Source organism: Aquarana catesbeiana, linkage group LG01 (genome assembly GCF_042186555.1).
Source record: "Aquarana catesbeiana isolate 2022-GZ linkage group LG01, ASM4218655v1, whole genome shotgun sequence".
NCBI classification, from domain to species: domain Eukaryota; kingdom Metazoa; phylum Chordata; class Amphibia; order Anura; family Ranidae; genus Aquarana; species Aquarana catesbeiana.
The window spans coordinates 535550189-535575495 of NC_133324.1; the positions used below are offsets into that span (position 1 = coordinate 535550189).

General features: G+C 42.4%; 1 protein-coding gene across 4 annotated transcripts in view; it reads right to left on the minus strand.

Annotated features, from left to right (window-relative positions):
* Positions 1 to 677: 677 nt before the first annotated feature.
* Positions 678 to 25307, minus strand: part of TIMM44 (translocase of inner mitochondrial membrane 44) — an 822359-nt gene continuing 797729 nt past the window's right edge. For all 4 annotated transcript variants that reach the window (XM_073594831.1, XM_073594823.1, XM_073594814.1 and 1 more), the window contains one exon: positions 678 to 1068. In XM_073594831.1, coding sequence (XP_073450932.1) covers positions 949 to 1068 — 120 coding nt within the window. In that variant the 3' untranslated portion in view covers positions 678 to 948. The remainder of the gene's footprint in view (positions 1069 to 25307) is intronic.

Consider the following 25307-nt stretch of genomic DNA (forward strand, 5'->3'; position numbering starts at 1 on the left):
CCTAGGATGGCGGCGGCAGCTGCCAAGAACCGAGCGGGTTCTCGGCTTCCCCTGCTGACATCGCTGGACCCTGGAACAGGTAAGTGGCCATGTATTAAAAGTCAGCAGCTGCAGTATTTGTAGCTGCTGGCTTTTAATATTTTTTTTTTTTTGGCGGTGTGGGTGAACCCCCGCTTTAAATCGCTCAGTGACAAGTGATTATGTATGATTTACAGTCACTTTAACTCAGTGTTTTTACTGTATTTACTGTTAATTCACACGGTAAATGCTTATGAGTATTTTCATATGTATGATATTTATGAAAACATGCAATGTCAGCTTTGTCATTACTACATAGGAAATGGGAAACAAATGTGCATGTATAGCCAAAACCTTTAAACTTTTTTTGGTAGGGAAGGCTTGGATCACCTGATATGTTTTTTATGGTTGTCTGTGTACTATGTGGGTCAATTCACACTCTAGGACAAATAGAGACATTGTCTCCAGTACAGAAAGTGATTTTACAACTGTCACCAGAACAAGAGGTGAGAATAAAGCTTCCAAAGGGGTCACTGCAAAAACCATTCCCTTCACTCTAAAGAAATATCCTTTTACTCTTGCATCTCTAGGACAGGAAGCAAGGGGGGGTCTCTCCATCCAGAGAAGGACAAACAATAAAAATTAACACAGATAGCAAAAAAAATAAACTGAAGGGTTTATTTACTAGAAAACTGAAGAAGAAAAAAAGTTTTGCCTTTGCAATTATTCATAAGAATATTTCAAACAGGACAGTTTGTTGGGATATCATTTGCTGGTGGAGGAAAACAACCATTATGGTTTTCTCCACCAGAAAATTGAAGCTACTTTCACTTCAGGAGTTCTTTTATTGAAATTAGAATATACATTGGGTTTAGTCCAAATATCATCTTTAAATAGGAACACAGTTTAATTTTAGCAAGTTGCAAATTTTCAGAGGATTTGTTCAGAGGCAGAAGAGGACATATCTAATAATCTCCATGCTGCATAAGGATTAAGCTCATCTTGATCTCTGCAGAGTGCCCACACGTACACATTGCGCAAAACTTTATCCTAGAAAGACAGAAAAAAAAAAAGTTTAATGCATTAGGATTAAAATACAAATAAAAATACTGTGGCAGCTTTTACGACAAAAGAAGCCAAAAAGTCATCATTCTATTAGAATGTATTATTTTTTTAAAAATACTCTATTACATAATGAAAGTACACATAATTATAAAAAAATAGGATTTTTGTACTTACCGTAAAATCCATTTCTTTGAGTTTTTTGATGGACACCAATTCAGAACCTTAGCATTATATTGCCCCCTACAGGAGTAGGACACTAGGCAGAAAAGAGACTTGGCTACGCCTATAGGCAGTCCTAGATGGTATACATCTCCCTCTCTGCTATAGGACTTCAGTTTAGTAACAAGCAGTGTCAAAAGTATTAAAGCTCCATAGAGTGGTGGGTGCTGTGTCCATCAAAGAACTCAGAGAAATATATTTTAAGGTAAGTACAAAAATCCTATTCTCGCTCGTTAATTGACAGACAAAGCGCTTCATATTCAGAACCATAGGGACGTCCCCAAGCAGTGCCAAACCGAGGGGTGGGACAACAAAAAAAATTCCAAAGACTAAAACACAAAAAGCCAAATGGGTAACAGGAGCGCAACAAAAAACTGGAGCCCAACCTAAACAATACACCCCCAAAGAGGGAACAGACCCTCTAAACAGCAGTCTGCAAAACCTTGTGGCAAAAAGAAGCATCCGCAGATGTCAAACACACCCACTTTTTTTTTAGTGAAAATGTGCACCGACGACCAAGTGGCCGCCTTGCAAACCTGCGCCACTGACACCGGAAGGCCAAAGAAGTACTAAGCACCCGAGTAGAGTGCGTGGTTACCAGGAAAGGAGGAACCTGACCCTTGATAGAACAGGCCTGACTCAGTCTCTCTGATCCACCTGGAAATGGTTGCAGAAGAAGCGGACAGCCCTTTCCTTGTGTATATAGTGTCACCAGCGCAAAAATCAAACAAAATAAAAAAATGTGTAGGATTTGCTGCAGTTATAAATTCCCCACTATGTGGCATAAAATTATATTGAATAACTGCGCTAACCCCAAATTTAATATTTGTATCTGTGACAGTGAATACTGTGTACATGTCTTTCATTAACCACTTCAATACAGGGCATTTTCACCCCCTTCCTGCCCAGGAAGCTTTCAGCGCTGTAACATTTTGAATGACAATTGCTCAGTCATGCAACACTGTACCCAAATTAAATTTTTATAATTTTTTCCCCCACAAATAGAGCTTCCTGCGGTTTTTATTTTTGCGCTATAAACAAAAAAAGAGCGACGATTAAAAAAAAAAAAAAAAAAAAAAAAAAAAAACACACTTTTTTAAATTTTTGCTATAATAAATATCCCCAATTTTTTTTTGCAAAAAAGTTTTTTTTTCTAGGTTTTATGCCAATATCTATTCTACATATTTTTGGTACAAAAAAATAATTGAAATAAGCGTATATTAATTGGTTTGCGCAAAAGTTACAGCGCCTACAAATTAGGTTATTGATTTATGGCATTTGTGTCGATTTGTGTGTTTACACACAGAGCCATGTTCCTGCTCTGTCACGAGCGTTTGAGGGTGCCCGGCGGACATTGCGGCCGCCAGGCACGCACACCGGCTCCTCGGTGACGAGGTGGGCGCACGCGCCCCCTATACCACCGGGAAGCCGAGGGCGTCATATGACACCCACCCAGGATGGGAGATCCCATCTGCAGATGTCATATGACTATGGGTGGGGAAGGAAGTGGTTAAATTAAGCACATACAATGAACATAAAATATGCACAAAAAAGTATATCCCCACAAATTGTAACCACAGGGAAAAAATTATTAAAGATGATCTAAATAACAAAAGTCCCAGTGATGTTCCTTTTCACAAATAGTTTAGCCCACGTGCTCAAGTTTCAAATCCGTGTTTATATATTCCACCAATTCGTGATGCACCACTACCTTCCAAAATTTGCACTCACCAGGAAACAATCAAAACGCCTCAATATATGCCTAGATCAGTTGTTTCTTTTGTAGAAATATGCCACGGGTTTCCCAGGGGTTGTAGCAATATTCATTCCAAAAATCTCCACCTTTCAATGATCTTAAATCCTCATAGAAAACGGCCATCATTGCGCAACATTCCTTACTTTATTTTTCTTTAAAACGTGTATCAAATATGCACTCACATGATATGGAGCCTTTAGACCGGCACTGAGTCTATCCAGCATTCTGAGTGAGGCCTATGTCCGCTGTTCTGTCTCCAGGATTCGGCATGCGGTGCAAGCCTCGGTTTCGTGCGGGTTAGGGACAGGATGTGACGTTGGCGTTACTCACTAGCCTCTACGCATTTTGCATCACTCATGCGTCAGCATATTGCTTAAGGTATTTATGCCCTTATTATATTTTGTTTTACCAATCGGCTTTCTGTGAAACCGGAAGTTCGCTTTCCGCCATTTTGGTTACTTCTGCTTACTAACTTATTCACCCCTTACCCAATTTACTCCAAAAAACTGAAGTACTGTTTGCATTTGGTCACTGTTTTTACCTCCCCCTTTCTTCATTCACTACCTTATAGGTGACATGCTCAGGCCAGGGGGAATGACTGGATAGACTTTTACAATCTTAAACAATTTTATTTAAAACCCCCTTTCTTTATTAATCCATCTGGATACGCTACCTCTTCCTTGGCCCGTCCGTGATCACAAACCGTGAGTCTGACCTCCGAAAAAACTCTGTGGCTGCCAGATACCCCCAAATTGCCCAAACTACATCAAGGGCATGCAACACAAATTCCTTGGGATGAGTGGACCTGGGACACAAGGAAGGCAACACAATGTCTTCATTCAAAAGGCAGTCAGAGAGCACCTTGGGTAGGAACGACGGGTGTGGATGAAGAACCACCTTATCTTTGTGGACCACCATATAGGGGATATGACAAGATAACACCGCTAGTTCCGAACCCTGCAAGCAGAGGCGATGGCCACCAAACTAAGCTACCTTCGGAGACAGCGTAAGCAGGGGCATCTCCCGAATATTTTCAATGGGAGACTTTTGGAGAACAGAGCACCAAGTTCAAATCCCCACGGCGGTAGAGGAGACCGCACTGGCGGAGTCAGGTGTCGAACGCCTTAAATAAAAGAATGCACCAAGGAATGCGTGGCTAGGGGTCGCCAAAAGAAGACCGCCAAGGCAGACAACTGGCCCTTGATGGTACTCAAGACCAACTTCTGCTCAACACCTCGTTGACGGAAGGTAAAAATCCAAGCCACCAAAAAGGAACGAGGGAGCACCAATGAACTCACACCACGAAATGTACGCCTTCCACGTACGATCGCAAATCTTTCTAGAGGTAGACTTCCGAGTCTTCAGCAGTGTCAAGATCACTGACCCAGGCAAACCTCTATCCTTCAACACCTGGCTTTCAACCGCCAGGAACTGCAAAGCAGGATGGAAGATCGGCTCTTGGGACAGCAGGTCCTCCCTGAGAGGAAGACTCCAAGGGATGTCGGTGACCAAGTGCACCTGCTCGAGGTACCAAGACTGGCGAGGCCAGTCCAGAACCACCAGAATGACCGGAATCCCTTCGGCCTCGATCCTGCGCAGAAGCCATGGAAGAAGCTTGAGAGAAAGTAAGGCATAAATCAGACGATACTGGCCCCACGGGGACCACCAGAGCGTCTGTGGCGTCAGCCAGAGGATTCCGTGACCTTCCCACAAACCTCGGTACCTTTCTGTTGGATCAAGATCATTATCCAACAAAGACACTAAATACACTGAATTATTGACAAGAATACAATCCCTTCTTGGTTATTCTCATCCAGAATACACTGCACTTACCTGTTGCTTGGTATAAAAAAAAAATAGGATTTTTGACTTCCCGTAAAATGTGTTTCTCTGAGTTCGACAGACAGTGCTTCCTTATTCAGAACCATAGGGTTATATCACCCCCTACAGGACACTAGGCAGAAAAAGACTTGGCTGTGCCCATGGGCAGTCCTAGGTGATATACACCCCCCCCCTCAGTTCAGTTTTGTCCCAAGCGGTGTTAGAAGCATTAAAAACTCCATAGAGGGGTCGGTGCTGCTGTAAAATCCGAACTCAGAGAAACGGATTTTACTGCAAGTCAAAAATTCAATTTTCTCATTCACTCATTGACAGACATAGCGCTTCCTTATTCATAATCATAGGGACGTCCCAAAGCAGTGCCAAACATGAGGGGTAGGACAACAAAAAATCCTAAGGCTAACACAAGAGCCAACCAGGTAACAAGGAGCTCAACACAGAAACAAACTGGAGCCCAACCTGAACAAGACCCCTTCAAGAGGGAATAGACCCTCTAAACTGCAGCCTGCAACACCTTGCGGCCAAAAAAAGCATCCTCAGATGCCAGCACAGACACGTTCTAGAATTTTGTGAAAGTGTATACCAACGACCAAGTGGCCGCCTTGCAAACCAGCGCAGCTAACGCCCAATGGTGGAAGGCCCCAGAAGCAATAAGCAGCCAAGTAGAATGCACCGTAACAGGGAAAGGAGGAACCCAATCCCTGATAGAATAGACCAGAATCGTTGTCTGTCTGAGCCATCTAGAAAAGGTCGCAGAAGAAGCAGACAGCCCCCTTTTTGGCCCATCTGTGATCACAAACTGAGTCTGATCTCCGAAAAGGCCCTGTGACTGCCAAATACACCCGAATGGCCCCAAACACATCCAGGGCATGTAAGGTAAATCCCTTTAGGACATTTTGACCTGGGACACAGGGAAGGCAATACAATGCCTTTAATCAAAAGGAATGAGGAGGGAACCATGGACAAGGGCGAAGAACCACTTCATCTTTGTGGATCACCACAAAAAAAAAATCATACTAACGGCTGTTAGTCACGTATGAATTCTGAAATCTACTACTGGATGGTCATATGTCTGTATATGTGTTGACATTTCTATTTTTAATTATTTCTATTTTTATTATTCTATTTTAATTATTTCTATTTTTAATTATGTCTCAATAAAGATTGTCAATTTTTTATCAAACTTGCTTGATCTTCACCTACTGAACTCAGTACTTTCCTCCAAAAATCCCATCTATTTGGAGAAAGGGTATTCCCCCCTTTCCCCTTCTTTTTTAATATATGTTGATTAAGGATTGGAAAACTTATCTGAGCTATCCCCTGGCATAGTCCAACCATCTTCCTTCAACTACGTTGACTCATATCCTATTACCTCTTTACATTACCAAATCAAATGGCAGAAATCTGCCTCATCCTGATCCTCATTGCAACGTTGACCTTCTACCCATTTGATATAATCTAGTAGGGCTAAGATATATCTGGTGTATTATATACAGTTGTGTCATCTTATTATCTATTGGTGATACCACCAAATGCGGGGGACATATCTCCTCCCATTTCTTATCTGTCATTTCTGAAATCAAAACCTGCCATCTATCCCTTACTTTCAATGGTTCTCTATTCTAGCTTGTAATAGGAATGAGTACAGCATTGTGATCAATCCTTTCGGCCTCTGTGACTTCAGACTTGCTATAAACGGGGCAAATTTTGTTTACCAAATTGTGCATGCAAAGCATGTCTTAGTTTTAAATATTTATAAAAGAATATTTTAACTATTTATAAAAGAACATGTGAGATAGCATGTTTATTAGGATATTCAAATGTTCGCATGTTCATATACAGTGGGGACGTTAAGTATTCAGACCCCCTTAAATTTTTCACTCTGTTATATTGCAGCCATTTGCTAAAATCATTTAAGTTCATTTTTTCACTCATTAATGTACACATAGCACCCCATATTGACAGAAAAACACAGAATTGTTGACATTTTTGCAGATTTATTGAAAACAAAAACTGAAATATCACATGGTCCTAAGTGGGGATGAGCTTCGAGTCGAACTCATGTTCGACTCGAACATCGGCTGTTCGCCGAATAATTTGGGGTGTTCGCGGCAAATTCCAAAGCCGCGGAACACCCTTTAAAAGTCAATGGGAGAAATCAAAAGTGCTCATTTTAAAGGCTTATATGCATGGTATTGTCATAAAAAGAGTTTGGGGACCTGGATCCTGCCCAGGGGACATGGATCAATGCAAAAAAAAAGTTTTAAAAATGGCCGTTTTTTCGGGAGCAGTGATTTTAATAATGCTTAAAGTCAAACAATAAAAGTGTAATATTCCTTTAAATTTTGTACCTGGGTGGTGTCTTTAGTATGCCTGTAAAGGGGCGCATGTTTCCCATGTTTAGAACAGTCTGACAGCAAAATGACATCTCAAAGGAAAAAAAGTCATTTAAAACTACTCACGGCTATTAATGAATTGTCAGTTCGACAATACACATAAAAGTTAATTGATAAAAATGGCATGGGATTTCCCCACAGGGGAACCCTGAACCAAAATTTAAAAAAAATGGCGTGGGGGTCCACCTAAATTCCATACCAGGCCCTTCAGGTCTGGTATGGATATTAAGGGGAACCCCGGCCAAAATTAAAAAAAAAAAAAATAATGGTGTGGGATCCCCCCAAAGATCCATACCAGACCCTTATTCGAGCACGCAACCTGGCAGGTCGCAGGAAAAGAGGGGGGACTAGAGAGCACCCCCCCTCCTGAACCGTACCAGGCCACATGCCCTCAACATTGGGAGGGTGCTTTGGGTGCTACCCCAAAGCACCTTGTCCCCATGTTGATGGGGACAAGGGCCTCATCCCCACAACCCTTGCCTGGTGGTTGTGGGGGTCTGCGGGTGGGGGGCTTATCGGAATCTGGAAGCCCCCTTTAACAAGTGGACTGTCAAAAATGTTAAAAATGACAAGAGACAGTTTTTGAAAATTCCTTTATTTAAAGTCTTCTTTTTTCCATCTTCTTTCTTTTATTTTTCTTCGGTTTCTTCCTCCATCTTCTTCTTCTCCTGGTTATTCCTCCGGCATCTTCCTCCGCAGCGTCTTCTTCCCTTCTTCTCGGGCCGCTCCGCATCCATGATGGGAGGCTCCCGCTGTGTGACGCTTCTCGTCTTCTGACGGTTCTTAAATAACGGAGGGCGGGGCCACCCGGTGACCCTGCCCCCCTCTGACGCACGGGGACTTCCCTGTGGCATTCCCCATGATGTCAGAGGGGGCGGGGTCACCACAGGTGACCCCGCCCCCCTCTGACATCACGGGGAATGCCACAGGAAAGTCCCCGTGTGTCAGAGGGGGTGGGGTCACCAGGTGGCCCCGCCATCCGTTATTTAAGAACCGTCAGAAGACGAGAAGCGTCACACAGCGGGAGCCTCCCATCATGGATGCGGAGCGGCCCGAAAGCACCCTCCCCAAAGCACCCTCCCAATATTGAGGGCGTGTGGCCTGGTACGGTTCAGGAGGGGGGGGCGCTCTCTTGTCCCCCCTCTTTTCCTGCGGCCTGCCAGGTTGCGTGCTCAGATAAGGGTCTGGTATGGATTTTTGGAGGGACCCCACGACATTTTTTTTTCATTTTGGTGCAGGTTCCCCTTAATATCCATACCAGACTTGAAGGGCCTGGTATGGAATTTAGGGGGACCCCCACGCCATTTTTTTTTTAAATTTTGGTTTGGGGTTCCCCTGTGGGGAATTTCCATGCCGTTTTTATCAATGAACTTTTATGTGTATTGTCGGACCGACAATTCATTAATAAGCCGCGAGTAGTTTGAAATGACTTTTTTTCCTTTGAAATGTCATTTTGCTGTCAGACTGTTCTAAACACGGGAAACATGCACCCCTTTACAGACATACTATAGACACCCCCCAGGTACGAAATTTAAAGGATTACACTTTTATTTTTTCACTTTAAGCATTATTAAAATCACTGAGCCCGAAAAAACGGCCATTTTTAAAACTTATTTTTGCATTGATCCATGTCCCCTGGGGCAGGACCCAGGTCCCCAAACACTTTTTATTACAATAACTTGCATATAAGCCTTTAAAATTAGCACTTTTGATTATTCATGTTCGAGTCCCATAGACTTTAACGGTGTTCGCGTGTTCGAACGAATATATGTCTATATAAGACCTTACAGCTCACAGTGCATGTCAGAACAAATGAGAATCATGAGGTTCCATGGAACTGCCTGAAAAGCTCAGAGACAGAATTGTGGCAAGGCACAGATCTGGCCAAGCTTACAAAAAAATTTCTGCTGCACTTAAGGTTCCTAAGAGCACAGTGGCCTCCATAATCCTTAAATGGAAGACGTTTGGGACGACCAGAACCCTTCCTAGAGCTGGCCGTCTGGCCAAACTGAGCTATCGGGGGAGAAGACCCTTGGTGAGGGAGGTACCAAAGATCACTGTGGCTGAGCTCCAGAGATGCAGTCGGGAGATGGGAGAAAGTTGTAGAAAGTCAACCATCACTGCAGCCCTCCATCAGTCGGGGCTTTATGGCAGAGTGGCCCGATGGAAGCCTCTCCTCAGTGCAAGACACATGAAAGCCCGCATGGAGTCCAAGATGGTGAGAAATAAGATTCTCTGGTCTTATGAGACCAAGATAGAACTTTTTGGCCTTAATTCTAAGTGGTATGTGTGGAGAAAACCAGGCACTGCTCATCACCTGTCCAATACAGTCCCAACAGTGAAGCATGGTGGTGGCAGCATCATGCTGTGGCGGTGTTTTCCAGCTGCAGGGACAGGACGACTGGTTGCAATTGAGGGAAAGATGAATGCGGCCAAGTACAGGAATATCCTGGACGAAAACCTTCTCCAGAGTGCTCAGGACCTCAGACTGGGCCGAAGGTTTACCTTCCAACAAGACAATGACCCTAAGCACACAGCTAAAATAATGAAGGAGTGGCTTCACAACTCCGTGACTGTTCTTGAATGGCCCAGCCAGAGCCCTGACTTAAACCCAATTGAGCATCTCTGGAGTCCACCAACGTTTACCATCCAACCTGACAGAACTGGAGAGGATCTGCAAGGAGGAATGGCAGAGGATCCCCAAATCCAGGTGTGAAAAACTTGTTGCATCTTTCCCAAAAAGACTCATGGCTGTATTAGATCAAAAGGGTGCCTCTACTAAATTCTGAGCAAAGGGCCTGAATACTTAGGACTATGTGATATGTCAGTTTTTCTTTTTAAATAAATCTGCAAAAATGTCAACAATTCTGTGTTTTTCTGTCAATATGGGGTGCTGTGTGTACATTAATGAGGAAAAAATGAACTTAAATGATTTTAGCAAATGGCTGCAATATAACAGAGTGAAAAATTTAAGGGGGTGTGAATACTTTCCGTCCCCACTGTAACTGCTCTAATGCAACCTCTCCAGAAGTTTCCATCTAAATTTCCATTTAGTTGTTCATATGCTGAATTATTCCAGATGGAAATTTCCTGAGGAATGTCCCTAAAATCTCTTAGCAGCGGTGTGAATGGGGGGCGGCGCCCATGTGCCTTAATGGACGGACCGACCCTGCTTCTTTCCATACCACTCGTGTAAAAATGAGAATCTTTTTTACAGAGAAGTATGGGTTTTTTTTTTAACCCATCATACTTACCTAGGTGGATGCAGCATCGGATTGATGCTGCATCTGTCCCTCGGCGTCTCTGCACTGAGAATCGAACACCTGCCGATGGATCAGTTCTCTCAGCTCCCTGTCAGTAGCTCTCCTCTCTGCTCCTCCATGCTCACTGGAGTGCTGAGCTGTGGAGGGCAGGGAGTGGCCGTCTCAGGCTGAGACAGGCATCAGTCCAGGCACCTGGCGGATCCAGACTTGTCTTGATGACGCGGTGCCTGGACTGATTCGCAGTGACATCAGCAGAGAGCGGACTTCAGACCGCTTTCTGCTGAAAACGGGTCACAGGAGTGCAAAATGGTTTGCACTCCTAGGACCCATAGGAGAAACCCAACAAAAAGAGCTCAGGCTGGACTTCTCTAACTTTAGGTAGCCTCCAATCCTACCACTAAATCATCCACCTGAAGAATTTCTAATAAGTAATTTTCCACTCCTCCATCTCTTTCCTGTCTTATCCATGTCTGTAGCTGATATATATCTGGACGTGCCATCCCTGCTTGGTTTTTCTTGGTTTTTCGGTCCTTGTCATGTTATTTTTAAATTTAGATCTACCATTAGCCCATATAAATTGTGAGTTTACCTTTTTAAATTTAGGTATAACTACTGAGGAATGTGAAAATGTATTTAAATCTTTGGGTAACGTTACTGTCTTAATTAAATGTATTCTTTCTGCCACCGATAGCGGTAGCTTTGACCATATGCTTAACTTACATTTAATTTGTTCCAGTAGAGGGTTTGCATTCATCACCAGTGACTCTTCCGGATCCAAAGTAATTTGTATACCAAAATATTTAAATGAGTTCACTATTTTCAACAAGGGATATAGGTCCTCGTTCCTCTGTATATCTCGTCTAAGTGGCATTAAAACGTTTTTCTGCCAATTGATTTTTTAATCCTGAATATTTCCCAAACATATTAAATTTCATTGCTTTCATTAAGGAATTCTGTGTGTCTCCCATATACAATATTATATCATCCGCATAATGACCGATGACCTCCATCTTGTTTCCCAATGCTATTCCCTTATATTCCTCTGATTTCCTAAACCTCAAGGCCAGCGTCTCTATTGCTATAGCAAAAAGATAGAAAGATAGTGGACATTCCTGTCTTGTCCCTCTATCTAAGCTTATTGTACTGTAGGTGACATTAATCTGTTCACCAGGAGTGTTGAACATGGTTGACTATAGATTATGGTTATTTTCTAAATCTTTCACCAAAACCAAAATGATCTAACGATTTCTGTAGATAAAACCATTCAGTAGAGTCAAATGACTTGGCTATATCTAAAGATGCCAGGGCACTCAAATATATTCCTTCATATGTGCCGTCAACTGTGTTGTTCTTATGTTATTTGACGTCAACTTTCCTGGCATTATTTTATCTATCGTCCATAGTTTGATAGCTATGGACGATAGATAAAATAACGTTGTTAAAGCGTTTGTAAACCCTAGAAAAATCCATATATACTTTCTATTATGCCTGCTGATTCATGTGTTGTCTAACTTTTTTTTTTTTTTATTAAGCAGGTTGCTGAAAAATACCTGCTCATTCTGACAGTTCCAAGTTCCTGTTTTAAACTGACCATGTTAGCCATGATGGCATACCCCCGATACTGTGGTCAGTTTGTGTTCCTTGCGTGCCAGCTAGGAGATCTTGAGGGTCCGAACCTACGCTCGGCATCCTCTAGCTACTGTCTGTGTAGTGCCACGCCCCCTCCCAGCCCTGCTCTGCTCATAGACAGTGGAGACTCACTACAGTGCATACACCAGGAATGTTCTTCTCCTGTGTCTGAGCTGTCAGCCCGTAATCACACATCTCCCCTCCAGATGGATTAGGATCAGTTAGAAGCAGTTGTAAAGTGTAGAAAGTGTGTTTATACTGTGTGTGAGAAAGGCTACAGGAAGAGATTGAAGCCCTTGTTACAGATAAGGGAGGACCTGCAGACTGGCCAGACTCTCAGCTGGAGTGAGTGTAATTACGGCACTATGTGAGGGGGAGATCTACAGCAGTGGCATCTCCAGCTTTCATATTTAGGGGGGGCACATGGGGGGACAGGGACAAAAGTAGGGGGGCAACTATAAAATGCAAATATATATATATATATATATATATATATATATATATATATATCCTGAGGCCCTTTACTACGATCCCACAACGGCCCTTTCACATGTTCTGCAGTGAGCTCCCTTCCTACTGTATTGGGGCCCCCCCAGGGTGGCAAAAAACGAGATATATGTCACCAGCATACCAAGAAAATATAAGGGTCCAAAGCAGTGGTAGAACTATCAGGGTTGCAAAGGTTGTCTTGCCACCGGGCCCTGATGTTCTGCCACTGTGGGGTTCCCCAGCCTCCTCTTACTGTCCTGCTCCTGCTATTGACAGCGCTGGTCTGGCATCTCTTGGAATTTACAGGCTGGTTCTCCTGTCCTAAGAATGGGAGAAATCAGTCTGTTTTTTCAGTAACTGAGAGTCCTTCCTGCAACTCGCTCTTCTCCCTGCCAATAAGGTTGCAGGGAAAGGAGCAGATCGGGCAGCAGTGGTTGTGTGAGTGCTCGCATTATGCAGTGTCAGCAAGCAGAGGGAGGGGGAAGGAATCACCCGCAGGAGCTGACTGGGGACGCTCTCCCTCTTAGACATTGCATTTTTGTAAAAAAAAAAAATATATATTTTTTTTTAATTGGGGGGGGGCACAGCATAATGTTGGGGGGGGGTCAGGGCCCCCCCTAGAGACGCCATTGGTCTACAGGAGTTGAAGAAAGAGCTGGATTGCAAGTGATTGGAGATGGGGGAGGGCTGCAGGCTATTATCAGAATCCAGTGTATGTTTAGGCACTGTGTAAGGTGGAATGGAGATCAGCTGCAGGACAGGAGAGAGGAGTTGGCCGGCAAGTGATTACAGAGGGGGAGGAGAGCTGCAGGCTGTGTGGAATACACATATAGGAGACTGCTATGCAGACAGGGAATGTACAACCCTGTTGTGTGCGACATCAGACGCTGCCTGCCCACTTACTAGTTGGACACGTCCCCTCTAGAGGGAGAGAGAGCTGAAGGAGGACGATGCAGACATGTGATGACAGGATAAAACCTCATAAAAAGGTACAAAACGTTTATCTTACACAGCTACATTCAATTATGGTTTTCACATGTCATTTCCGACATTAAGCCTTCCCGCTAAAATCTTTGCCAGTATTTTATAATCACTATTAGGCAGCAAAATTGGACTATAAGAAGAGGCACATTCACTTAGACCTTTATCTGGTTTTGGGATGAGCACCACCATGGCCTCATACATTAACCCTGACAAAGACCCCCGCATGAAGGCTTCTGTATACATTATAGTTAGAACTGGCGCTAAGATATTGATATATATCGAATATATGCCTCCAATGGAATCCTGACATAGGAGACATAACACTCATGGAAACATTTAATTATCTCATCTATCGCATATACCAGCTCCCCATCTCTATTTCTAACTTTAGATACCGCCATTGTTGATTGTTTGATTATATGAGCTAACAATTTACCAGCTTGATTTCCTTGTTCACAATTTTTCTGATTTCTGAAAAAAAAATTCCTTCCCCCACCTTTATTACTTTTTGATGGATCTCCTATATATTCTATCTACGCTTGCACACATTTTTCAGATAATTCTTCCTCCTCTTGCCTATTAGTTTTCTTGATATATGCTATTGTAGATCCCAAAGCTCCCCTTAGGTATGCCTTGAGTGCATCCCAAAAATTACCATCCATTGGGCTTCCAGATAAATTCTCAACTGATCTGGTATTCAAATGTTAATCCCTATCTGCGACAACCAATAAGGGTGTATTAGACACCCTGGCTGTCCTCCTCTTAGACCTACGGCCAGTTCAAATAGCAACGGGGAATGATCTGACACTCCTCGGGTAAGATATGTAATCGACTGCACCAACGGTAGTGTCTTATCATTACCCAATACTGAGTTTATTCGGGAGAGTGACCCTTTCCCCATAGATGCACATGAGTACAGGGGGTCCCCGGGTTACAAACAAGTTAGGGACTGTAGGTTTGTTCTTAAGTTGAATTTGTTTGTAAGTCGGAACAGGTAAATTTTTTAAGTGTAGCTCCAGCCAAAAAAACTATTTTTAAGCTTTTTGGATAGCATAGGGAAGGGTTAACACTCCTGTAATGTTTGTTTTGCTGTCTGTGCCTCTGTTCAGAAGATTTCACCTCACTTTCTGTCCCAATAACAATTGGATTCTGAAAATTTTGGGTTGTTGTGGAAACAACCCTTGGTGATAAAGCATCAGTGGAGGTACCTTTTCCCCATAATAGCTCTTACAGGAGTGAATTTCCCTTCCTAGGGGTAGATTTCCTCTCACTTCCTGTTGTCTCCCTCCGTTTGTAAGTAGGAGTCGTTTGTAAGTCGGATGTTTGTAACTAGGGGACCCCCTGTATTATCTATGATCTGGGCTTTTAGCCCGCCAATATCTATCCACCCCACCTCCTCTACTAATTTCCCCAAAATACCCACTCCTACTTTTTTTCTTCTGTGGGGTTATTCCATGTTTATCTATTATAGGGTCTAGCCACATATTAAAATCTCCCATACATATAACCTAGGCATCTGGATTTTGTGTCAGAAACATTACTGCATCTTTTACTACACGTAAAGTAGCAGGTGGAGGATTGTAGATGCCCATTATCACAAAAGGTAGCAAGTACAACTTAGCAAACACAATTACATATCGACCTTCTGGGTCACATTTAACCAAATACTCTCCCATGCTACTGACCGATGCACCATCGAGACTCCCCTTGAATATGATGTGTGATAGGAGTGGCATCACTGTATCCATGTTTTTTTTAAGATCATTCATTCGTTCTTTAGTCATATGCATTTCCTGTTGTCAGGGCTGGGCTCATCCCTTCCTTCTCAGAGCAGGCCGCTCAGCTGTTAGTTAATTGCCAGCTCCAATCTTTTCCACAGTGACTCACCTGATGATGATGATGATATCCTGTTAGTCAGTCCTGCTGGTTACTTAAGCTGTTCAGTTCAGTCCCTCTCTGCCTTCGTCTTGGTCAACACATCCAGAGACTCTCCCCTGTGTACCAATTGAAGACTTGCTTGGCTGACGTCCCTTCACGTTCCTGAACCTGCTTGTTGTTCCACTACGTTGATTCTCCGGTTTCATGATTTCCTGGCCTGCTTGAAGTACACTAATCTTTGGCACCCTGACTTGTCTGACTATCCGTTACAGTTACCGAACTCTGGCTATGATTTGACTATGTTGCTCTGTTTACCTTTTACTATTATTATTAAGTGTAATTTTTAACTGCACTTCTGTCTTGGTCTAATTCATGGTTTCTGACACCTGTAAACATATTTTTGCGTGCGCCCTACGGCGCATATATCTCTATATCTATCTCTCTGGGCCCTCTTTAAACTCGTCCCTATTCCCTTTACATTCCATGACAGAAAGGCACATTTCTCATCAGTATTCACCATTTCCTAGTACTGCCTATCACAAATCAATATACTTCAAAAATTATTTCCATCTACTTATATATATCTCCCAAACATGAGTCATGATAATAGCCTGGAACCAACTTAACACGCTACTCCACTACATATTCTTCCCCTGGAATGGGGTATGGACCCACACCTCAGCCTCACAACCGTTCCATTCCATACATATAAATTACAATGGGGCATTGCCATCTTATCCCCACAACACTAATAGGATGGCAATATGTTATGATGCAGCCTTTCCAATATTAGACATTGTTTACAGGGACCTTAAGTTGGTACCTACTGATCCTTGAATAAGACATACAGTAAAAGCTATATTTCCCACTCACTGATCGAAATGGTCAATATAATAGCCAATAAAGATAAGAAAGAAAGAAGAGGACACACTTATGTGGAGCTGAATAAACCATTACAGTTAACAAAAATGCATGACTGATGTATTAGGTAAAGTAATACATACATTGAGACTGATCACCAGGATTCATGAGAATCCTGGTGATCGGTCTCAATGGGTTCAGGGGATTGTTGGCTGGCTCTGTCAGTTGCTGGCTCAGTCCTGCTGGCCATCTTGGGATCTGGAGCCGCCACTGTGCCAGAAAGGCAACAGGAGATAGACTGAGCGGGAGCAGGCAGATGTAGGGTACCGCCCCGTATAGCAGTGCGCTGCACAGCGCAGGTGGGTGCTGGCTGAACACGGGCCGTCCTGGGGATTTATAAGCAGATTTTATGGCAGGCTATGCTGAAACTGCGGCACCCTGCTCCCTTTAATCGCGGCACTCGAACTGGAAGTTTCCATATGCTTTTTCATCAATAACCACGACTGCCTAACTGTCAGCTATGGTAATGTTAGGTAAAAAGGAGGAAGATAGAAGCAACATTTTCCTAGTAGTTTACTGGAGGACACAGTATTATAATATTCTACCTGTGTTTATACTGCTGCATTTAGGAGATTTGGACACTATGAAAAACAGATATGGGGCTCCCTTCAGTGGCTATACATAGTGCACATACTAGATAGCTTAGCCATCGCAAGCAGTGAACTAAAGAATGAGGAAACGATCCCTCTTAGAATACCATCGCAGCAGACCAAAGAGGAAAATGTCAATTTATTGTTACAAGTCTTTGGAAAATGCTGGAAAGAAAATAAAAATATTTTTTTTTACATAACGTGTCAAGTTATTTCTAACAAATAGCATAGGCGTACTTAGGATTATACCCTAAGTATGGGAGGTGATACCACGTGTGAAACTTTTATATAGCCTGGCCACAGAGAGGTCCACAATCCAAGAAACAACTTTAGTTGTTCAAGGGGCATAAATTACACATCTAATTTCCTGACTACCTATCCCATTTTTGGAGCACCAGGACAGCAGAAACACCCACAAAATGACCAGATTTTGAAAAGCAAACACCCAAAGGTATGTTCTAACAGGCATGGAGTTTTGAAGACTTAATTTTTTTGCCACAAGATTTTGGAAAAGCCAGCCATTGTACACGTACATAACGAACACCATAGGCATAGTTCGAGTTACACCCCAGAATACATAGAGAAAGGCCCAGTCATCAAGGAGCACCTTCAGGCATTCTAGGGGCATAAATTACTTTGAGTTATTTCCTCTATTAGGGCTTGTTCACCTGTGAGTTTGGGATGGCAGTAAAACCTTGCGATTGAGCTAAGGCTTTACTGCCCACCAGCGGCTACCCCCTTTAGCTGCACAGCCAGGGGTGTACACATGGCATGGCTGCAGTACTTTGCAGCTGTGGCAGGAATTAGACCCCATGTCACTTTTGGCAGGTGTAGCACTCGCGGATCGCAACCTATTCAAGTGAATGGAGTGCCTGTGTGGGGTCCAAGGGGTTAAAGCAGGCCATACAACATCTTCTCACCTCTTGTCAAATGCTCTCTGAATAGCAACCCAAGCCAGGATCGCTCTCCAGGGAGAATTGTACATGTTAACGATAACTTATGGTGACTGGTGTGGTGGTGATTGGGGAGACCGTGACTGGCTGTACTGGTCTGGTGATATTACACTGCTGTGGTGGTGATCATGTACAATGGCTGGCTGTTCTGATGACACATTGGGGGAGATTTACTAAAACTGCTGCACTCAGAATCTGGTGCAGCTGTATATGGTAGCCAATTGGCTTCTAATTTTAGCTTGTTTAAGCTATGACAATAAAACCTGGAAGCTGAAGAGACAGCTGGCTACGCTGACCTACAGAGGTATTATGGGGTACTATCATAGGTGTGAGCAGCCTAATGCATTAGGGTGTGCACCCTTAAGCTCAAACACACATGCATGTGTATGTATCTACATATATATGACTCCGGCACATTGATCTCCCTGCTGGCGCGGTGAAAGAGAAAAGGATAAACACTTCTCTTATGGCAGAGCCGGTAAGAGGGAGATCTTTCTCATGTTCCTGTTGCTACACAGAACGATAACATTAATGCGCATGGGGGGATTAGGGTGTGCCTGGGCACACCCTGTGCGCACGCCTATGGGTACTATGCAGAGCTGCATCAGATATGGCACGCTCAAGTTTTAGTAAATCCTCCCTGTAGGTCAGCATAGCCAGCTGTTGTCTCTAATTACCACCAAAGCAGTACAATGTCACCATAGTGACACTTTACTTGCTCTAATGACAGTATGGAAAAAGTAAGAAATATATACACTATTTTTTTTTGTCACCATAGTGATTGCACTGCTCTGGTGACAGTATGTAAAAAAAAAGTGTGACAAGAATAAAAAAATTTAACAAATAAAAAAAAAAAAAAAAAAAGCATCCCCATCCCCCAGTGCTTGCACGCAAATGCAAATGTGAAAGTAGATCCAGCATGCATGTCGCGAATGTTAGAGTCCATTTATACTTGTGTGACTTAAAAATCATGCAATTCCATTGCAACTTTACCCTGCGACTTGATGCGACTTCGGACGAGTATGATTTTGTTACGACTTTGGCTTTGCCCAATTTGATCATTTTTGTTTGTGTTCTACTAAGTCGTTAGACATATGCAGAATGGAAAAAAAATTGTTTAGTTTCTTTATTTTCCAACAAATTCCAAATGATCAGAATGATTGGAGTTCGAATTGGTCAAAAATCGATCGACTGATTCGAACTCTGTGTGAAGAATAGCTGGTTGTTAAGAAGCGGGCCGGAAAGCCGTCCGCCGCGTCCTTAACAACTGATGACTCATCAGCTGCAGTTTCCCCACTGACAGCATACTTTAAAGTTCAGAAAACATTACTGCCAACCCCTTCTCATATACCGCTCCTCCTCTGTCACTCTCAATGCAAATCTAAGCGTTTAAATCACTCAATTAACGCCACATCGTTCTGGCTGTTTTCCTCCGCCCGCTCTGCCTCCTCCTCGAGTGTAGCTTTTGATTGGAGAGCGGACACATGATCGTCAATAAAAGGAGAGCAGTCACAAGACCAGGTCCATGAAAGAGCAGCGTTAATGGAGGTATTTAGAAGCTTTGATTTACAATGAGAGTGACACAGGAGGAGCGGTGTATGAGAAGAGGCTGGCAGTGATGTTTTCTCAACTGTAGAGTATGCTGGCAGCGCTGTCCCAGGAGTGCGGGAGTGCGGGGGGGGGGCTTTATAATGAAAGGGGTCTGTGGCTATGTATTATGCAGGGGGTCTGTGGAAAGTTTTTTTCCTGAAACTTAAAGTTAAGGTGCGTGTTATACGCTGATAAATACGGTAATGAAGATATTAAAAAAGAATGCTCCTATTCTCTACACTGACAAAATGTTTATATACAAAAATTTAAGCAGGTTGCCGTTTTTCCAGCAGACTAGCACCAACATTAGGATTTTTTTTTTTTTTATCACCTAGTCTTTTCTTCTCTACCAGCAAATGCCAACCCACCTTGCTGTCATATCCAGGGAATTATCCTTGCAACATCAAAACTTGTAGGTACTGCCATTTAAATTTGTCGGGTAAGACTTTTGTTTCCACAGCAACAGGAGGGAAATTCACTATGAAACAATATATTAACTGTGGTACAAGTTTTGTAGTTTACCTTATTACTTGCACTTTGTGCAGCCTACAGTATGTGGGTTGAACCACACGCACCCCAAGAACCCAAATAGGGGAATGCTATTGTGACACCATAATCCAAATGTCAGGCACATTTCCAATGCAGCACATCACCTTAGGGATTGCCATCAAGGCGGCCTTTCCTCATTCTAGTTTAAGGGAATAGAAAGGTTGTCTTGTTCATCCAGGGGAGGTGACAGAGAGAGAAGGCTCTTGGGGAGAGAGGCATGGTGGATCTTTAAATTGAATACAAGATCAACTCATGGGTTAAACCTGAGGTGGGATTTGGATTTACATTTACATTAATTGCCCTCTCTCCCTGGTGTTCTCTTTGTGGATGTTATGACATTTTTATACATCTGCTTCACCTTCCCCAACAGAGACTAATTGATTTGTTTCTTTTTTATTGTACATGTTAGTACATTATTGTATCATATTGTCTGCAAAGTTTAGTAACATACACCTGGAACCACCCTGCAGTTGTTAAGGCTTCCCTCTTTCTGGTTGATCATTTGCAATCAATTTATTTACACTATTTCATATTGCCTAAATGCTTGCAATGTACTGCCTTATGATGATTGTACCAATATGAATTTACATAATTTATGAACATTTTTATACTATGTGTTACCAAGTTGATATATACAGTATTTATACATTTATGTGTTTTCTGTACACGTGGAGTTATATGTCATACATATTTGCCATATACTTCTGTATTTTATGAATTTTACATCTCTACATGTCATTAAATACGCTTGCTACTAATCTCCTCCACAATGTCCTTAGTCTCATTCAAAGTCCCAAACTCCCTTTTTCTTTGTTTCATGAATCCGGGATGGAGGCACATAGCATGTGTGCTTAAAGTCCCACAATTCTCCCCTCGTTTATTGCATATTAGGGATGGAGGCTATTGGACTGGAGTGTTCCCCTGCCAGCTGTATGTGAGGTTCTATAGGCTTGGATGGGGCCATGCACCACATCTGTAGCTTTATAACTTGGGACATTATCAATATGTCCAAATCTATTAGGCAGCACCTGTTGCATGTCATCACTATTTATCTGTGAGTGTAGGTTGCCCCACCATCTGGGCCGTTTTGTTGTCTTTTGCCTGGGAGCGGAGATGCGCTCTGTGTGTCCTCCCATCCCCCTCTACCTGCCGCCCTGTCTGGGGCCATTGGCTGTTCAGGGGGTGGGCGGGCGCCCACGTCGCATCGGCGCTACGTTGCTGTGCCTCACATGGGACGCCGTGCAGGCGTCTCTGCGTGAGGCGCGAGTCTTTTCCAGCTAGCCGAGGTGGCCGGGTGCCTTGTTCGCGGGCGGTGTTTACCGCCGGAGTCGGGGCCCCTCCCCATATACCACGTGCTGACGTAGTGCTGGCAATAGCCGGCGTGCACGCGGGGCGTACATATGACGTCTCCCTGCACACAGCCTCCCTCGCCACACACCTCAGAAGCTCTATGGCACAGACGAACTTGCATTCGGTTTACTCCACTAGGTAAACATGCTGTTACCCATTTCATTGGGCTACTCAATTACTCTTTTCTTTTTCCCTTCCCTTCCTCACTTGTCTTGGTGATATGGGACTGTCTCTCAGGCATTCGCAGATTTTTTTCTTTATTTCCTTACTATTGTCAACTGGTATCCTTTACCTATCACTATGTGCACTATTTTCCAATTTGCTTGTTCACTTGGTTTTGTTTCACTTTCCATTATCCTTTGCAGTATAGTGACACCTCATTTTCAGACTCTTTGACAGTCATGACTCACTACCTTGGATCTCTTGATTAGATTGGCTACCTGTGTAGACCTCTGTCTGTGTGCCCTGCTGCCTTATATTGCCTCAGCTCCCGGGACTGACTACCCTCTGGCCCTGGCCCTCACTCACCATGCTCTACCATACAAATTTTTATCGAATCACCTGTAAGTATTCAGGATCAGCACAACTGCCCATTGCTGTTATGTTTAGTGTCACATGAGCTTAATTCATCTATCTTTTATAGATATCTTTGAACTTCTTCCCCTGATGAGTGTCTACACACGAAACGCGTCAGGCACTGCAGTTACATGCCTACACCAGTATTTATCCTAAGTTCATTGTGCACAGCAATCATGTTTACACTATTTCATATTACCTACCTGCTTCCAATGTATTGCCTTATGATGATTGTACCAATATGCATTTACATAATCGATTTATGAAGATTTTTATACCATGTGTTACCAAGTTGATATATATTTATAAATTTACGTTTTTTTTTCTGTACATGTGGAGTTATATGTCATATATATTTGCCATATACTTTTGTATTATTTTATGAATTTTATATCTTTACATGTCATTAAATACGCTTTCTACTAATCTCCTCCACAATGTCCTTAGTCTCATTCAAAGTCCCCAAACTCCCTTTTTCTTCATTTGCAATCAATTAAGGCTATTGATGGGTGGAGTCTATGGCATTTAGTGATACTATTTCAAAACCTTCTGTGCTTTAATGTAGTTATGAATAAGACCTTGTAGGCTGAAACGCTGATGCGTTTTATCTGCATTTGTAGACTGTGGTTTTTCAATAAACATTAAGACTTTTAAGAGCGGCAACTGGTTGTGTGGATCATCTTAATGAATTACAAGTTGCACACAAGCCGCATGCATATCATGAAGTTGCAACTTTCATGCGACTTGAGGGCCATAGACTTCAATGTAAACCCTTTAAAAGTTGCAGTAAAGTCAGACCAAAGTAGTGCAAGAACTACTTTAAAGTCGCTGCGACTTTAAGTCGCACAGATATGAACAGTACTCATTGGGAAACATGGGTTGCGACTTGTCATGCAACTTTGGGGTTGCATGACAAGTCGCACAAGTGTTAATGGGGCCTAAGAGCAATAGTTCTAGCACCATAGTTCACACTTAACTGATAACCTGTAATATCATTAAAGCATTACCTATGGATAATTTTAGTTTATCATAATTTCACAGGCATGCACAATTTTAAATCTTGACATATTTGGTATCTACAGTGGTGTGAAAAATTATTTGCCCCCTTACTTTTTTTTTTGCATATTTGTCACACTTGAGGTCATGAACTGATACTGTACATTCTCCTTCAGTGTTTTCTGAATTCATGGTTCCATTAATTTTAACAAGTCGCTCAGGTCCTGCAGCTGTTAAGCAGCCCCAGACCATCAAACTACCATGTTTGATTATTGGTATGATGTTCTGTTTATGAAATGTTGTGTTAGTTTTACATCAGATGTATCGTGAAACACACCTTCCAAAAAGTTCAACTTTTGTCTCATCATTTCACAGATCAATTGGGGATAATCAAGATTATTTTTTGGTAAATGAGATGAGCCTTTGGGTTCTTTTTGATCAGCAGTGGCTTTCATCTTGGAATTCTCTCATGGATGCTATTTTTGCCCAGTCTTTTTCTTGTTGTTGAATCAGGTATACAAGACTGACCTTAACTGAGACAGTTCTTTAGCTGTTTTTATAGGTTTTTTATGACCTCCTGGATGAGTCGTTGTTGTGCTCTTGGAGTCATTTAGGTAGAAGGTCCACCACTGTTCCAAGTTCTCTACATTTGTGGATGTTGGCTCTCACTGTATTTCGCTGGAATCCCAAAGCCTTAAGCCGCATAACACACGATTGTTTTATTCCGACGGCAAATGTCCGATGACAGGCTGTTGGCGGTAAATCCGACCGTGTGTATGCTCCATCGGACAATTGTTGTCGGACTTTCCGCGGACAAATGTTGGCTAGCAGGTTTTCAAATTTTCCGCGGACAAATGTGTGTTGTCGGATTTTCCAAGCGTGTGTACACAAGTCCGTCGGACAAATGTCCAAAGTACAAATACGCATGCTCAAAAGCAAGGACGAGTCAGAAGCGGTCGGTCTTGTAAACTAGCGTTTGTAATGGAGAATTAACACTTTGACATGGCAAATTATGAAATCTCCAAATGCAGCGCACAATGCTCTTCTCAATGGGATAATAATGAAGCTGCTTTGCTGGTGATACTGATGGAGTTATTGCAAACAAATTTACAAAGGCTTTGTCTAGTGATATCAAGAATAATAATTATTATACTTTTTTTTTTTTTATTTGGGCAAGTTACCACAACACCATTATCCTGTAGTTTTTAAGATCACAGATACAACTATGTTGGTGTCTCTTATCAATTTTAAGTTGTATTTTTTAAAATGTAACTGTCTACTCCCATACTGTCATTTGAAGTAAAACACATAGCCAAGTATTATTCGCCACAATTTTTTTATTGTGCATACAAAAAATTAAAATTTTAAAGACATGCTATCTGCCAATAGAACTTAACCAAAAAGTGCATTCTATGCATCCAAAACTATAGAAAATATACCAAATCAAATCATTATTCAACCAAAAAAATAATGTTAAAGCAATAATTCCAAGGCCAATAATAAATAACAAATTATCTCCTCCGATTCTGCAATATGGCTGGTTGACGAACGGCCGTTCAGAAACTAACTGAAAAGCGCAAAATGAAAGGTGCGAATCAACACTCACCAAACATCTACTAACACGAAATTAGCAGAAGGAGCCCAAAGGGTGGAGCTAAGGAGCTGAAAAAAACACGTAGTACGTCACTACCTTCATAATTGTTGGCCAACAATTGTGTGGCCGTGTGTATGCAAGACAAGTTTGGGCCAACGCCCTTCGGACAAAATTTGTTGGCCAACAATCCGATCGTGTGTATGAGGCTTTAGAAATGACATTGTAACCCTTTCCAGATGGATACTGGAATAATAAATGTCAATTACTTTGTCTCGCATCTGTTTTTGAATGTCTTCTATTTAAGTGATTTCTTGATTCAGCAGGTCTGGCAGTAATCAGGCCTGGGTGTAGCAAGTGAAATTTAACGCCAGCTTTCCAAAAAAATTGATCACAGTTAATTCATGATTTAGCAAGAGGAGGGGGCGGATGGCAATTACTTTTTATTTACATAGGGCCAGGCAGGTTTTGACAGTTTTTTTCCCTTAATATAGAAAATTATTCAAAAACGGCATTTTATATTTGCTCAGGTTATCTTTGTGTAATATTAAAATTTGTTTGCTCAAAATCATTTAGGTGTGACAAATATGCAAAAAAAGAAAAACAGGAAGGGGCAAATACTTTTTCACAGCACTGTAGTAAACGAAGGTGTAGC